This window comes from Ammodytes marinus, assembly GCF_949987685.1.
Source record: "Ammodytes marinus genome assembly, chromosome: 16".
In the NCBI taxonomy this organism is placed as follows: Eukaryota; Metazoa; Chordata; class Actinopteri; order Uranoscopiformes; family Ammodytidae; genus Ammodytes; species Ammodytes marinus.
Window position 1 is genome coordinate 18333089 of NC_137220.1, and position 17414 is coordinate 18350502.

The following is a 17414-nucleotide window of genomic DNA, read 5'->3' on the forward strand; positions in this document are numbered from 1 at the left end:
GGCTGCGCCTGGACAGCGCCGTCGTGGGGAGCAATGAGATCAGAGATGATTCTGAAAATGCGGCAATGCAACTGTCACAGGGAACTTTTCCTCTGGCTTATTGTGACATGGATGATTCTTTTAGTGTCACCATGGTAGAGGCACCTTGAAGGCAGAGGTCGCAGGTTGCAGGCAGTTTTTGGTCGTCACATATGTGTATCAATGTGTTCAGTTCCCAACTGTGGAAAAAAAACAAAAAAAGGTATTTGTCATTTTACCCAGCACAAGATTTCATCAAGGGAATGTGAAGTGGGGGGGGGGGGGGGGAAGTTATCCAGCTGTAGACAATTAATCAAATCACTTTATGAATACAGAACACCTCAGTTGTACAGGGGCTTGAGTATGTGGAGAAATCTATTTAGTGATTCATTATCGTACACATTTAACGCACATAATTTTTCTAATACAGTATGGCAAAAACACACATCTGTTGGATGTGGGGTCAATACCAGCTTCACCAAATCTACATACTATATATGGTTTGTTAATGTATTTAAAATCAACCACTATGCTTATTAAGACACATCATTTACACCAATATAATATATATATTCAACTGCAGGATGCACTGATGGATGTAACAGATGCCGTGTTGTGGGCTTCATAAATCCTTTATAATCTGAATCCGATCCCACGGAGCTCCTTCTGCTTAATGCTTCAACACAGTTGCACACAGCCCATTCATCACCACGCACGGTCAAACTGAGAGAAGGATTACATGCAGAAAGGAAAAAGAAAAGAAAAAAACACCACAGGAATTGCAAAGAAAGAAGTGCAAAATGGCAGGACAATAAGTCGACTTCACAGAACACCATTTCCCACCATGCAGTGTGAGCGATCACCACCCTCCCTTCCCCTCCCCCCTCACACACACAAACAATTCACTCAGATTCACTTCCCTGCCAGATGGGGATTCGGCAGCTAAGATTAGAAAGACGCCTCCGATTAAAGACAATTCTAACGTTGTCACAGATAGAGCTGCACATGCTGGATGCAGGGACGAGGGAGGGATGGTTCAAGGCGTGATTTACATTTCCCCCATCGTATGAAAAAGGTGACATTGAAGGAGATGAGATGGGGGTTGGCTAGAAAGAGCTATAAATAGGGCCCCATTTTGCATCATCTGTGCTGCAAATGCCTCTTCAGCACCTGAGTTTAAAACTGTAGCAATAGATCTTTTAGCAGAGGATAATGCATCAGTCCATCACCTGCAACAGCCATCATGACTAAAAACCTTGAGTGCACACACAGCTAAACTACTTACTGTATATAGTACCTTTCATTATATAAAAACAACAACCGTAAAGATACACAAGATCCAATGTCATCCAATGACATAGAGCAGTGGATGTGTGCAGTGTTTTGCTAAAGGAGTGAAATAAAAAAAGGGTCTGAATCATAAACCACAGCTTTCATGTTCAATAAAAACATCAGAATCTTTCATGTTTATTAATCCCCTTGTCGTGTTCCTATTTGTATTCTTCACCTGCAGAATTGTAACGCAGCTAGAAGGAGATTGATTCATTTGCACAGGCCTGTTGTTGCGGGTCAGAGCAACACCAGCATGTATAGTGCTATTTTTGTTTACATGGATTCATTATCGGAGCTGCAAATGTGTGGAACCACTGTGTGCTGCAAAGCACCCACTGCATCTGCATGTCAGCTTTTATCCCTTCAGCAGCAGACAAGAAGCACAAGCTACAGTAGATAGGTTTAACAAAAGCCCCCTGAGAAATATAATACCTGAAGGTTAAAATAATCATTTAGAGGCCTGCCAGAACTAAGGGCTCACCACACACGAAACCTCATTAGAGTAGGACATGACTATCATGTTGATGTTTCCTTTTGTCTTGTTGAAAGACCCTCAATTCAGTTTTTTCCCCAATTGGACTCTACACAGATGTATGGATTTGGAATATGTTGCACAGCTACAATATGCCAAATCATATAGAGCTAAATAAAGAGAGATTGAAGATATCCACCAGGTTTGCATGTGAGATGACAAGCTCAGGTAATAAAAAGGGAGCTGGGGTCTACCTGGGGATTACTGCCATATGTCAGTATAAAGGCACTGGGAGCAGAATGGACACTGGTTCAGCCGAAATGCAAGTAAAGGACCCTTCCTTGCCAAACAGTCGCTGTAAATTAAATTATAGAGCTAATTAAGTGGTGGACAGCCTATCGACCCCGTATGGGCGCTGAGCAATGAAGAAGAGTGTCTTCCTAAGCAAAAACAAATAAAAACGTGACAGCAGAACAGCCTTTGAGAGGGTCACTTGAGCTAATATACAACGGGCAGAGAGGAAAACAAAAGCCGAGTCTTATCCTATGGCTGAAGCAGTAGCATACAGTCATTCATTATGGTCAGCGCATTTTTGATGGGTAGCCAAAGCTTCTGGAAAATACAAACACCAACATGCTGCCGTAAATGAACACGCCTTTGAGGATATTCCAATTAAATTAGCCCATTTCATGCACCGGCTAACATTTAATTACTCACCTATCGTTACTGCCTTAGCAAGACTTTATACTCCTGCGTTTTTGCTTTAATTCCCTTGTGTTGTCTCGGATTTCAAGGCGGCCTGTCGAGTCGGTGGTTCAGATACTGACCAGTAGATATTTTCCCACCACAGTATTGGTGATTTTTTGTTAACTGCTGCCCAAATTCTCGGATGGCAAAAAGGGTTTCCCAGTATGTCTTCAGTTCAGCTGACACTATGCATGGAGGGTCTAAAGAAACTTTACTGTTTGACAACCCGGCGTATTTATACAGTGTGACTCGCCCACACGCCAGTGACGACAGGGACTACTTTCTTCATAACTAGCAGCTGCTTTATTATGATATGATATAGGCCTATAGGCTATACTTTAATAGAACTGCATTCATGCATGTGTTCTCCTGTTAGCAAATTAAAAATGCCACCCCTTTGGATACTAGACTTTTTTTGTATCAAGGTTAGGCCTAATTAAAAAACAAAACTAAAAGACAAATTCGCATATCACACAATCTCTAGACATGATAGCGATGTACGGTTTTCTGGGAAAGTAGGCTACATCACAGAAAAATAAGGACCCCTTTTCCTCTCATATAGAATCCTAATTGACCTAGTGGGCTCTACTTTAATATGCGGATGGATACAAGTTGTTTCCTATGGTGCTGAACAATTTGCTAAAAATACAAGCGGTGATAGCAACAGAGTGTCTATTGGCTGAGATGGGGGAGGACCCTCAGATTATTGGACTGCAGCTTCCACCAGCAGCTAAAAGCAACCTGACTTTTACCAGGTGCTTATGGGAAATGATGTTTCTAGTCATTAAATGATGCGTAGTAATAGAGAGCAATAAATAATTAGACGTGCTTTGGCTTTTGATTGACTCGTGCATTCAAACAATGATAGGGTTTTTTTCACAGTAGGATCAGGCATCATGATCATGATCTGGACTGTGCATCTTTTCTTAATCACTTGACCAATTGACTAATGCGTAAAATGTGACCAAAACTAAATTATTTGTTTTCATTTCAAAGAGTCTCAAAAGGCTTTACAACAATATAGCCTACATTTCAGGCTTATGAGCTATAGACACTAGATTTAAGATATTTCATTGCATTAGAAATTGTTTATTGTCTGTTTTCTTGGACAGGGTGAATTTTTAAGTATTCTCTGATATTTCTATTATATATATGTTATACTATCTATGGATATTTCAGGTAAAGGAAGACATATTTTCCTTAATAAGCTAGGATGCAAGGGGGAAAATGACACATGTAGGGGAACATAGTAGGTCTACAAAGAGAGCCTATTAAAAATTGCGAGGACCCCTTTTCACAAATTAGGCTACTACTTTAAAAATGCCTTCAAGCTAGTTATATGTTGTCATGCGAGTGGAGTATAGGCCTATAACATTGCATTAATTTAAGCTATAAAACATAGACCTATCCATTAATTAAATTGATGATATTATGTGAGATAAATAGCTTAGGACACATATTATTATTATTTGGCTAGTTTAAGTGGTGGAAGATAAAATGAGAACTTACCTTTAACAAAGTAAAAATAGACCTATAAGAAATAAAATCACCATTTCTTCCCCTCATTACTGTGTATTGTAATGTTGTATCAGGTGGAGTTGACCTACCATAGTTTTTACTCAATGTATTAGCTTCTTCTTCTAGGCTATAGGCCATACCTATTATGATACGCCTAATATTGACTCAGAAAATCATAGGCCTATTTCATAAGGTCTGTGCAGTCAAATAAAGGTAGGCTAGTGGAGCAAAGGTAGCCCCTCAAAAATGTTCTCTGAAATTATCTGGAGTAGCCTATGTGTAGGCCTATAAAATAGCCTCGTTGAAAATGCAACTGCTCAACTTTTGTTTCCTTCTTAATTAGCCTAATTTTAGGCTAAATTCCTACTGAAGGCTACTCAAGTAGGCTAATTAGGGTATACCTTCCATCACTGCCAGTGCCTTGTTAATGCATGTGAGAAAAATATTAATAGCCTATGAAATATGGGCGTTATTAGACTTAATATGGAAGTTGATGGCACATGTAGAAACTAAGCAAATAACAGAGTCGGAGTCAACAGCGAGTTCGGGAGGACAGGGAAAATGAATGTAGCCTATAGGCCTAACTGCATTAGGCCTATGTCTAATTATTATGTTAATTAACAATAATAGCAATATAAAATAATATTATATTATTACATATATTTTATTCTATAATGTATTTTATCATTCTTATCTTACCGGTTATGAACATGGACATTATAAGAATGTTTGTTAGGAAGTTATCGAAGTTATGAGGTGTAAAATAACGGTCTCCTTAAGCCAGTGACGTCACACTGGGGCGACAATCATCTTTGTCAGTGAACAAAATGGCGTCTTACTGTTTGACGGTCTCTAGGCTGCGGGTAAGAAAACGTTATTTTACTTTCTCAAAGTTTATATCTGCCGTGCCATCGAGTAGACCAGTAAAAACATGTCCTGTGATGTACTTTAGCCGCCGTCGCCTCAGGTAGACGGTCAGCGGGTAAATGTAGAGAAGAGCGCGCGCCGTCAGCGTCAGGTCACGGTGTCCCGGTTTGACTCCTGACGAGAGGCGCACTGTAACGGCTATAAACCCTGTCCGACCTGCCAAGAAAACAATATTACATCTCGTTAGTGTTGATCACAGTATCAAGGTCAGTGCACCTCAACTGAGGAGCGTCTGCAAAGGGCCCGAGGCGCCGTGATGTTTGCAAGGTGATCGCAAGGTTACGGCATTTTCTTAATGCGCACTTTCTGACAGCTCAGTCATGTCAGCTGGGACTGACGACCAGCTGTGTGTCCGGCTTTGTTTCAGGCAGTGGACCAAATCAGACACTTGTATGTTCATCTACATGAGCGCAGGGCTTTCAGTTAGCTTCTGTTTCCGCAAGGATGTTATAAAGTCACAAACGTCATGTAAATGATTAGTAGCCTACACTTAGTTTTTCTGTCGCCAGGTGAGCTTCAGCAATGTTTTATTTAGATTGCTACTAATATTATAGTTTTATCAGAATTGAATATGATCATTCATAATAGGGCCTATAGATTGTCATCATCACACATATGGACAAATGCCTACATGTATTGTTGCCATTATTAATATTAGTTTGTAGGCTATTATTATTTGATGCAGGTATTACCCACAGAAATGGATATTTTCCAGTTTTGACAATTAAGACGGATATTGTTGCCAAGGCAGTGTGCTTGTCCGATATTGAGATGTTCCATTACCTCAATGAGTCAACTTTTATGATTTTATGATTTTCAGCAATAGCTTTTTTCTACTTGAAGAAAATCGGTTGACATTTGAGCATGTAGAAAAGGTCTCTTAAAATAAATGTTGAGTTAATGAATTCGCTTAATAGGAGGTAGATGAGATGGCATAGCAAGGCACAACCTAGTGTGCATTTTAACAGGTTCATCAATGACAACTTGTCAGTGTCATAATTACTGACTCAAACTAAACCTGCTGCGCAATAATGTGTCAAGTGTGTTATGGTTTTGGAGCCAAAGAGTCCTTTTTCAATGCTTGAGTACAGCATGTCTGACTTAATGATTCTCCTCAGTTATGAGATAACATAAGAACCACTACTCTAAAAATTGAGCTCCTCTGGTTTACTTTGCTTAAACTCAACTCCGGTTGTTTGCTGCAAGTTGACATTGCACATGGTTTAACTGATTCATTTGCTGATCCATAGCATTTGTAATAGTTGTATTCATTGTGTATGTCATTAAATGTATCTAATAGTATATAAATAAAACAAATTGACATGCAAGGAGACAAGTAAAGAAACAGCATTAAGGTGCTGGTTTTAGTACGGAGAGTGATTTCACAGACAGTATGTGTGTACCTCTAGTGCTCATATGTACTGTAGTTAACAGCAGAGGAATGCTGGATGCTCCACTCAGTGTATCAGTCATTAACAGCCAATCCTGTTAGGTTTACCCCTGAAATATGAGCTGCATGAACTTTCGCCTCGTTTTCCCTAAATATACGAAACGTAGGGACATATTAGGCAAATGAACATAGCTTTCTAATGGATTAGTCATTGGCATGACATGTTTAAATCCTAGGATTTATAATAGCTTGATTTTCTGGCTGTGACAAAAAAGCCATTTAGAAATAAAAATCCCATAGAAACTTGAAGCAGTATGCTGATTACATTTCTTATTTGTGTCATATTGGGTTTCTGACAGAATTCTGGTGCAGTATTTGTGTATAACATATTTAATAACACAATAAAGCTGTACATTGCATTCTAAAAGTGCATTCAAGTTAATGAAAGAAAGATCTTGTTATAGCCTATATATTATAGTGTAGACCCGTCCTGTAAGCAGGAAGGTTTTAGACAGTGTTTTGATAGCCCGTTTTTAGTAACAGAATAAACAATATCCTGGCATGAAAATTCTACCTCTGCAATTCAACACCAAAAAAGTAATTTCTCAACCTGCTGTTATTTATGTGCTAAAGAAATATGTTAGAATGGGGTTTCAGTATTTTAAAAGAGACCAGTGGGTGTTATATCAGCATGTGTTGTTGCTACATTTGTACAGCAGGTTATAATACACAGAATCAACCAGAGCTTGGTTATAATATTAAATGTTTCTCACTTGGCTCCAAAACTGATCATTTAGAAGCTCAAGACAATCAAGTCCATTCTAATTCTAATCAGATGTCAATGTCCAACCTTTGTCATCAAAATGGAGGATGCTCCTCCTGTCTCTCTGTGAAGCACATTTTACTAGTGTCACTTGCAAAGATTATATTTTAACTTCCCCACATGTGATGCCATTCTTGACACATTTTATTGCCCCTCTTTCCTCTGCATAGTTATTGAATAACTCAAAACGGAATGCTACATGTCCTAAAATGCACAATAAAACTTAAAACATTTTAATTTTTAAATTTGTCCTTTGTTTCCTCCGGTCTAGCTGGCCCTTGGAACTGGGGCAAGGCGATTCCATGTGTCCGCAGCCTTCAGCGCAAAGGCCAAGGTGGCCATGAGCCGCTTTGAGCCCACCTCCAGCATTAACTATGAGAAGTTGCATGAGAATATCAACATTGTGCGCAGGAGGTCAGTATTTGCACTTTTTAGAAATACACATGATCATAAACAGAATCCTTGTTGACTAGTACTTGGCTCATGAAGAGTGGCCGGTGTTTATTACAACAGCGCTGTTATTCTTGTGACATTTACAGGGTTGACTTGTCAGGGCCAGCAGGGGCCATGGAGCTAACTTTGGATGATCCGGTGTATTCCCGTTACTGAGTTTATCACATGATGTAATCCAGGAATAGATAGATTTTAATATGTTATTAATATTTCTTCTTTTTTTCTTTAAGGGGCAGTATATAAACACAGAGTTATGGACTTACAATACATAGGAACATAGACTCAATTAATTGAATCCATACAAATATTATTAAAATAAATAAATATAATAATAATAATAATAATAATGATACTATATTAACAATATGTAATAATAAATGTATTTAATTTTTTATATTAGAAATAAATATTCTATAAAATTGATTGAATGTCCACCGTACAAACACTCAGTTTCCAACAACACAACCCCATTTTAACAACATCTTTCCACAAATCATAACCCACACCAGGCTCAGCAGGCCTCTCACTCTGTCGGAGAAGATTGTGTACGGTCACCTGGACGACCCAGCAGGGCAGGACATCGACCGCGGACGCACCTATCTGCGCCTGCGTCCAGACCGCGTGGCTATGCAGGATGCTACGGCTCAGATGGCAATGCTTCAGTTCATCAGCAGCGGTCTGCCCAGGGTGGCCGTGCCCTCCACCATCCACTGTGATCATCTGATTGAGGCTCAGATTGGAGGGGTTCAGGACCTGCAGAGGGCTAAGGTGAGGGCAGACAGATGGATGGATGGATAGAGTGTTATACATGTATACTTTTTTTATGGTACAATCATGGATTGGTAATTGCCATTACGAAAAAGAAAAAAATGACACTTGTAACTATTATTTCACTTAATGAGATGCATGTTTTGGTGCCTCCCCTCTATGATACTGCCATACAACTACAAAACATACAGTATAATAAAAAATATAATACTACTTTTTGTTGTGGAAGTCAAGTGATACTTCCTCTTATTTGAAAATGACAACATTTTTAGATCTGTACAGCCTTTTACACACACACACACACACACACACACACACACACACACACACACACACACACACACACACACACAGTTGACACCAACAACAACGAGCAACAACACTGTACACTTGCAAAGTGTGGCTCCATTTGTTATGATATTTTGTCTATCAATGTAATGAGTTTATTAGAGACCATTTCTGTTCTGGGTAGTTTTATGCAGTTTGATTGCATTTATGATAAAGTTTCAATATATTACAGTATATTTTGACCTGACAGCATTGTTTGTCTTGAACTTATGTAGTAAGATTTAAATATATTTTTAAATGAATCGAAGGGCAAAGCAAATTCAGACAAGTGTTTCTGAGCAAGCAGGGATTCATGTGACTTAAACAGTTTTCTGTGGGCACCGTAGTTACCACGGTTTGGTTTAAATGTTGACAACTTATTTAAATAATCTAGTTAACCACATGCCTGGAGGTCAGGTTGGATAACGGGATTTAGGATTCTTGTGCTGCAGCCAAGTTTATTCATTGATGGTTGCATAAGGGATGCTTGTGTGTATCATGTAGGGAAATAATCCATCTTCAATAGAAGCCCTAACTATTCCCTTATTACTCTTAACGCAGGACATGAACGAGGAGGTGTACAACTTTCTTGCAACTGCTGCTGCGAAATATGGAGTTGGCTTCTGGAAACCTGGGTCAGGAATCATCCATCAGGTATATTAATACTTTAATAATTTTTTCTTGGATGTTTGATCCCCACTTTGCGGACTGATTTATGAGTTCAAGAGTTACATTTTCAAATTCAATCCTTTTGCATTTTTTAAGTGAGAAAAATAGATGTATCTTTAAGAATGTATAACGTGGTCGTTTAACTTTCTTTTTAATAAGAAAAACAATTTATTTTTTTTATTTTTTTTGGTTTTTTTTTTGGCATTTTTTATGCTTTATTGATAGTGTAGAGACAGAGTTGAAATGGGGCAGAGAGGGGAGTGACATGCAGAGAACGACCCGGGTCCACTGCTGGCCGAGGCCCATGGGGGGGACGCCCTACCAACTGAGCTAAGGGCGCCCCCACAAATAATGTCTTTAAACATATCTGCATATGATCTTTAATAAATTATTGTCAGTGAACTTTCCTCAATGGCATGCAGTTCCTTCAAAACCGTATTTGTGCCAGAGCAATTCATACAACCTGCTGTTAGCGGTTACAGAGAAGGACATTTTTAGAGAAGGCGTGTCCATTTTCAAATAGCAGTCTAGAGAAATGTTAAGTCCCAAATACTAAATGTGTGACTGACTTTGAATGTCCCTTTCTTTGGACAGATCATCCTGGAGAACTATGCCTATCCTGGAGTGATGCTGATCGGTACAGACTCCCACACCCCCAATGGCGGTGGCCTGGGTTCCATCTGTATTGGGGTGGGTGGAGCGGACGCCGTCGACGTCATGGCTGGAATCCCTTGGGAGCTCAAGTGTCCTAAGGTCAGTTCTTGGCATCTTATCTTCCGTATTTACTTCAATGTCATTAACAATTTCACTCTCGTTTTCGGCGACTAGATATCTCTCTAACGATCTCCATTTGTCTGATTGTTTAAGCCTGTGTGCGTTTTTTCTTCAGGTGATTGGAGTGAAGCTAACAGGAACCTTGTCTGGCTGGACCTCTGCTAAGGACGTCATCCTGAAGGTGGCTGGCATCCTGACCGTGAAGGGCGGCACTGGAGCCATTGTGGAGTATTTCGGGCCTGGAGTCGACTCCATCTCCTGCACTGGTAAGGATGAGATACATTACAAGACTCGAGAAACGCTGGTGGAAGACCTTCTCTGTGTTTGGATGTGAAAATCAAAGGGAAGGGACAGCTTCAACAAACAATCCACAGCTTGCTTGAAGAGAAATAATTTCTTCAACTTAAGCAGTGCAGTATATTTGACTCCGACCCATTCGATCTTTCAGGAATGGCCACTATCTGTAACATGGGTGCTGAGATTGGAGCCACCACGTCCGTTTTCCCCTACAACCACCGCATGAAGACATACATGGAGAAAACTGGCCGCGGAGGTAAGTCTCTTACTGTTTGTTTAGTGTCACTTTATGTTCAGTTGTTTTTCACCATGTCTTATCTGCAACTTTGTCTCCTTCTTCATTCCCCCTCAGATATCTCCAATGTGGCAGATCAGTTCAAAGAGGACTTGGTCCCAGATAAAGACTGTGAATACGACCAGGTCATTGAGATCAACCTGAGCGAGGTGAGTTAAACGCATTGGTTTCCTGACATCATCATTATTGGTATGTCCCAAATCCATACTGCAATACTAAATATTTTGGAGCACCCTGCTGCTAAGATATTTGTGTTATGTTAAGACAAAAATTTCAACATAAAAACTTTCTCATTAAAACAATCATTAGCACAAAGATTGACCTAAGTACTAAGATAGAGAAGTAATCCGAAAATGTCACTGACTTACCAAAACATAGGTTTTTGTTGTTATGTTGAATAAAAGGGGGTTAAACGGGGCAGCATTAGTGCTTGTTAGTTCCTTTTTCCTTTTTTTTAGAAAACAATATTTATAGCCTATGCAACATGTCCCACATTACCCAAATTATGACTGTCCTGCGTTATGCTTTGTCTAACAGCTGAAGCCCCACATCAACGGGCCCTTCACCCCTGACCTGGCCCACCCCGTGTCGGATATCGGGGCTATAGCTAAGAAGAGCGGCTGGCCCCTGGAGGTTAAAGTTGGTCAGTATTTGAGGCACTGCTGTATTCTCTTACAGGTTTACCATGTTTTAATGCTTTGTCTAGTGAAATTTGATCTGTTTTTCATGTTCCTTCTTGCTGTGTTATTGACCAGATATGATCAGATCACATTACAGCCCAGTCACGTGGTCTTCCACAGTGGCTTACAAGAACATTTCCTCTGGTGTCATATCGAAGATGGGGTTATGAACAATAGAAATGTACTTCCAGTCCAGCCCTGTAACTGTATACCCCCCTTCAGCTCCTCGATCTCAGTTCTCCTCTCACAAACCTTGAACTCGTCTCTTGCAGGTCTGATCGGCAGCTGCACTAACTCCAGCTACGAGGACATGGGCAGAGCGGCCTCTCTGGCCAAGCAGGCTCTGGATAGAGGTCTGAAGTGCAAGTCCCAGTTTACTGTCACCCCTGGTTCTGAACAAATCCGCGCCACTATCGAGAGGGATGGATATGTGAGTCAGAAAATCCACCAACATTTAGCCAGTGACCCGCATTTGGACAGTTTGTCCTAGTCTCTTTTTTTTCAGCAGTTATTTTTTGTCACAAGACATTCATACAGTTTGTTTAAAGGATACAGGGAACTATTTATTTAAACTCATACTGTCCCTCTTGCAGGCCCAGATCCTGAGTGATGTTGGTGGAATCGTACTTGCCAATGCTTGTGGACCCTGCATCGGACAGTGGGATAGGTATGCACCTCCATTCGAAGGCTAATTGTGCGCCACTATCATCAGGGACGTAGAAGTTGATTAGTCTGTTCAACCAATTCTTTGGTCCAGAGCAAAATATCTCTACAACCACTGGCCATATTGTCTTGTCATCATATACTTTTCTAGAAGTATTCCCCAGATAATGATTTCTGACAACATTTAGATCAGGATTTCCTCTGTACCAGCACTGGTTTGTGAAAAGGAAAGACAGGACTGAAAGTGAGAACTTATAAATGGATTACATATGTACCATGTACTGTGTATTTACGCACCCTAAAGGATGTACTGTTTTTGGTGTCCTTCCTCTCACACAAATTACCACTTGGCCATTTATTTTCAACTTCATACAAGAAATATGGGAGATATATGAAAGATCTTATAATCATCTTATAATAATTTTTAGATTGCCGTGAAATTTGCAAAGTACACCTATTCTTCCACGTGAACGAACCCCTTTGATTTTATGATCCCATGGATGTAAGAACAGGGTAATCATCATCATGTTTGTTCCAACACTGATTGTAATGAACACTGCAGCCACTAAGGGCCGCTCGTGGGGCTTTAGACTTTAAGTCTTGTAAACTGATTTGAAAGGTGGCTCACAATACAACAGTAGTTAGTGTTTGAAGATTAAATTGGAAATTTGTTGTGGTCTAAACAAAACCCATCAGACTAACATGGTCCGTCTTTTGACTTTCTTCAGGAAGGATGTGAAAAAGGGGGAGAAGAATACTATTGTCACGTCCTATAACAGAAACTTCACTGCAAGGAATGACGCTAACCCAGCTACTCATGCTTTTGTCACCTCTCCTGAGGTAAGACGTTGTGCAGGTTGAGTGTCAAGCTAAATATATGCTCACAGGTTTTATCATTTTCTTGGGCTTCAATAGAATAGCTATACTGTAGTTCATGCATGCAGCATAGTGTCTGTGTGTGTGGGTATGAGTGGAGGACTTAACAATAACATTTGTATTCCCGTGTGGCTTTGACCTTAACATACACATCTTTACACATTTCCTTGACACCTTTTTTTTTTTTTTGCAGATTGTCACTGCCATGGCCATCGCCGGGACGCTCGACTTCAACCCAGAGACTGACTTTCTGACCGCTGCCAACGGAGAGAAGTTCAAACTGGAACCCCCCACCGGTGACGAGCTCCCCTCCAAAGACTTTGACCCAGGCCAGGACACCTACCAGCACCCCCCCAATGAGAGCAGTGCAGTCAAGGTGATTTGATCAGATTCCTATTTCATTTCAACCATCCAAAAAGCAGCATAGGAAATAGACTTTAGACAGTTGAGCTTCTTCTATCATAACTCAATAAGAATTTAAACCAATACATGAAAGAGGGTCAACAAACAGCATGATCAAGGCTTGTTTGGACAGATGTGTAATGTGTTAGCAGTTGTTAGGACCGAAATGTTTTTTTGGCGTTCAAATTAATCCAGTTTTATCTGGAAGTTGTCTGCCCCACTAATCCTTTCAAACATTCTTGGAGGAACCTTTATGTATTAACCTAGTTTTACATTTAGGTCGAGGTGAGCCCCACCAGCAACCGTCTGCAACTACTCGAGCCCTTCGACAAGTGGACTGGAAAAGACCTGGCAAACCTGAGAGTCCTGATCAAGGTGAGCAGGAAATGGAAGGGAAGTTGTGGTGGATGTAAAAACCAGGGGAGGGCTTTTTGAGATAAATAGCATCTTAAACTAATTTCCTGGCCGCAGCGTAAGCCAAAAGAAAATTAAAGCAAGGACTAAACTCCATTATTCTCAACAAATCATATGAAAATACCAAAACCAACAGTTTTTCAAAAGCCTTTGCACAAAGCTGGCTGAAAGTCCACCGAAGTAAATGGTGTATTGAAAAATAGTGGTTTGAATAATTTTCTTGTCCTCTTCATATCCTACTCCCTTTCCACTGCCTATACTACTCCCATTCCTGGTGTTTCATCTGCTGCTGTAGGTGAAGGGAAAGTGCACCACTGACCACATCAGTGCTGCCGGGCCCTGGTTGAAGTTCCGCGGCCACCTGGACAACATCTCCAACAATCTGCTGATTGGTGCAGTCAACATGGAAAATGATGCCATTAACAAGATCAAGAACCAGATGACAGGAGAATTTGGAGGTGTGCCTGATGTGGCGCGTCACTACAAGGTGGGTTTGACATGGCATGGTGTCTGTATATTATTTGTTTTTACATGAAAACATTACATTGATTTTTATAAGGGTTTTCTTAAGGTAAAATTAATACAGTCAAATCCACCAGTCCTGCAATAAATCCTAACTTATAAAATGTTTGGTTTTTCATCACGTTGGAGGATGTTGTTTGTGGTTTGTTTTGCATATTTTCCCAGCAACCAATTCCCCAATGTCTTCCTTAGCAGTTAAAGTGTTCCCTTTGTCTTTGTCTACCTGTATACTCCAGGCCAATGGAGAGCACTGGGTGGTGGTTGGAGATGAGAACTATGGAGAAGGATCCAGCAGAGAGCATGCTGCCCTGGAGCCACGGCACCTTGGAGGACGCGCCATCATCGTCAAGAGCTTTGCCAGAATCCACGGTCAGTTACCGGCCTGCAGAGAGACAAATACATGCAAAAATCCACTTGTCCTTTAGCCTGGAAATCCAGACCTGCCTCTGGCAAATAAAATTTGCTGCGCCTGTTGGTCTGGGCACAATCCATTGAAGCTCATTAAATATGTCAGAAAATTCTGAGCTACGTTTCAATTGATTCTCTCTGATATGGGCGGGCCAGAGCCCTATGTATGGTGCTCTGGGGCGGACGTAACCGGATGACGACAGTGTTGTGTATGCGCAGGCGAAGCCGTGATACAGAGATGGCTGCGGATATGTTGTTTGAGTTTGAGACGGCTTTGGCCTCGACACTTAAAGATTTGGAAGACGGCACTCAAAGAGGAATGTTCTGATTTGCCGACCGACCACGGCAAAAGTTTAATTTACCAGTTAACCTCGTTGTTCGCTAAACGAACAGGGCTTAAAATGTCACCTTGTTCATTGCTATGATTGGTCGTAGTGCTATCCAATTGCATGCAGTGGTATTTGAAATGCACACGTAGTTGCCGCCCCTTGAGTTGGGAAGGTCTTTTGATCTTGGCCAGACCCTATATCGTTCTAGATATGGGTCTGGATTTACAGGCTACCTGTCCTTCGCATTTTGGAGATATTCTGGAACCACTGGAGTCGTGCAATTTATTTATGTTTATTTGACACTCAAACTGCTTCTTTTCTTTTTGGAAGATGTAAGCAGTGTCTTTATACTAGTGTTTCACAGTAAACTGATGATTATTTGGTCTGGCATGTTTACAGAATGCTAGACAATAAGATTCTATGGATGTATGTAAGTGGGTAGAAAGCGATGATATAGATTGATTGATATAATTTGAGTGAAACGATTTTTCTTTCAACATCATTTAGTCTTGATAAAAAACCATGCATTATTCACCATGATGACCTTGTATTTCTGTGTAATAAATATACTCCTGTCAGACAAATAGTCTCTGGTTACCGGTCTGATGCACAGAATGAGTCAGTGCCTTGTCTTTATGTCTGTTATATTCATCTTTCCCCCCCTTATTCACAGAGACTAATCTGAAGAAGCAAGGCATGTTGCCTCTGACTTTTGCCGACCCCAACGACTACGAGAAAATTCACCCCGAAGACAAGATTACCATCACCGGGCTGCAATCCTTTGCTCCCGGCAAGGTGAGCAATATTCTGCACTAATGAAACATTGATCCAAAAAAACTGGGCCACTGATTGACACATGATGCTTGCTCACCTCCTAGCCCCTGGCAGCAGTGATCAAGCACAGCAACGGCAGCGAGGAATCCATCACCCTAAACCACACCTTCAATGAGACGCAGATCGAGTGGTTCCAGGCCGGCTCCGCCCTGAACAGGATGAAGGAGCTCCAGTAATCGGTGGGAGAGGAGGGGAGGTGGGGCCTGTGGGGGCCACTGAGGGGCCTTGGTGGGTTAAGACGAGGGGGAAATGTGGGCCTAGAGAGAGGGCTTCACAAAGAGGAAGAGACGATGTGAACCAGGCTTGGCTGTGTAAATGATGGGTCGAGGACAGCTGTGGTCATGCTCAGTTAATGAAAGCGCGCACACACACACACACACACACACACGGTCGCTGCAGATGAAAAGCGCACACACATACACGCGAGCACGCACACACAGGACAACTGTGAAAGCACTCCCTGTCGACAGGCAGAATTACTGTACAAAAATGCATAACTCAATGCTTAGTAGTGTGTTTCTCTGTTATGGACAGCATTGTACTGGCAGCATTCATCGAGTGTTCATCGATTGTAACCGTGTAGCATTTAGCTTACTGTCACACACACACAGACGCTCATCTTTTCTCCTTTGAACGTGGTGGTATTTTCCTAATTTTGTGACGGATTGGTGTCACTTTTGCTTTCTGATTATTGACTTCAAAATTGGTTTCCACGTTTATTGTATATTGGAGCCACACTGTAAACAACAGACTACCAGGTCACTTGTTTACTGTAAGCAGACTCACTTCACATCCCATTAGCCCCTCACTGCCACAGTACAAATGCAGCCCACCCTCCTCCCACTCAGTCCTTCTTTTCATGCTGCACTTTTTGTTTTTTGTTTTTCTCAGACTGCGGTTCTCTCCTTGCTACAAATCAAATTCTCTTTCATTCGGTAGTCTTGCACGGTACAATAACCCATTGTGTGAAAAATGTCCTGTGTGGTTGTCTGTCTCCGCCTGGGACAACAAAACAAACTGCTTTAATGTAAGCACCAGGCTGCCATTTTTTTTTTCTTTTGTCGTGTGTGTCTCTGTGTGTGTTTGAAATGTGGGATTATTTTCATGAGGTTCATAATGGCCTGTGTTTGCATCTGTCTGTCCCTCTTTGCTCATCCTGTCTCTCTTTCTGCTCTCATCAGGCTGGTTCGTGCTGTCCAAACCACAACCTGATATGTTTGGGGGAAATAGGCTGAAATCAGATTTGCGTTGCTAGATGTTAAAACTGCACTGGGTAGGATTTTAATGTAAATTGGTGTCGATACATTAGTTTTTCAGTTAGTATGCGCCATCATCTAGAGCCGCCACTGTGTAAAATTGCCTCATGTAGCTGTAATGGGTGATGGCAGACAGATGACAGGGTCTGTTAGTCTTCCAGTTGAAGGTATTTTTCAGGTTGAGGTTTGGTCATCCTTTCTTTGCATGATAAGGCCTGCT

The 17414-nt window shown here is 41.1% G+C and overlaps 1 protein-coding gene across 2 annotated transcripts; it reads left to right on the forward strand.

The window, feature by feature from the left end:
* The first annotated feature begins 4899 nt into the window (after positions 1 to 4899).
* Positions 4900 to 16142, forward strand: LOC307262525 (aconitate hydratase, mitochondrial). 2 transcript variants are annotated; one of them, XM_080043430.1, is made up of 18 exons: positions 4900 to 4950; positions 7499 to 7641; positions 8190 to 8448; positions 9337 to 9429; positions 10039 to 10197; positions 10334 to 10484; positions 10667 to 10771; positions 10868 to 10959; positions 11348 to 11453; positions 11763 to 11920; positions 12084 to 12157; positions 12882 to 12993; positions 13223 to 13405; positions 13711 to 13806; positions 14141 to 14332; positions 14604 to 14736; positions 15778 to 15899; positions 15983 to 16142. In XM_080043430.1, the coding sequence occupies exons 1-18, from the start codon at positions 4915 to 4917 to the stop codon at positions 16112 to 16114; spliced, it is 2346 nt and encodes a 781-aa protein (XP_079899556.1). In that variant the 5' UTR covers positions 4900 to 4914; the 3' UTR covers positions 16115 to 16142. The 2 variants fall into 2 exon arrangements, with proteins under 2 accessions (XP_079899556.1, XP_079899555.1); XM_080043429.1 differs by lacking the exon at positions 4900 to 4950 and adding an exon at positions 5230 to 5281.
* The last annotated feature ends 1272 nt before the right edge of the window (positions 16143 to 17414 follow it).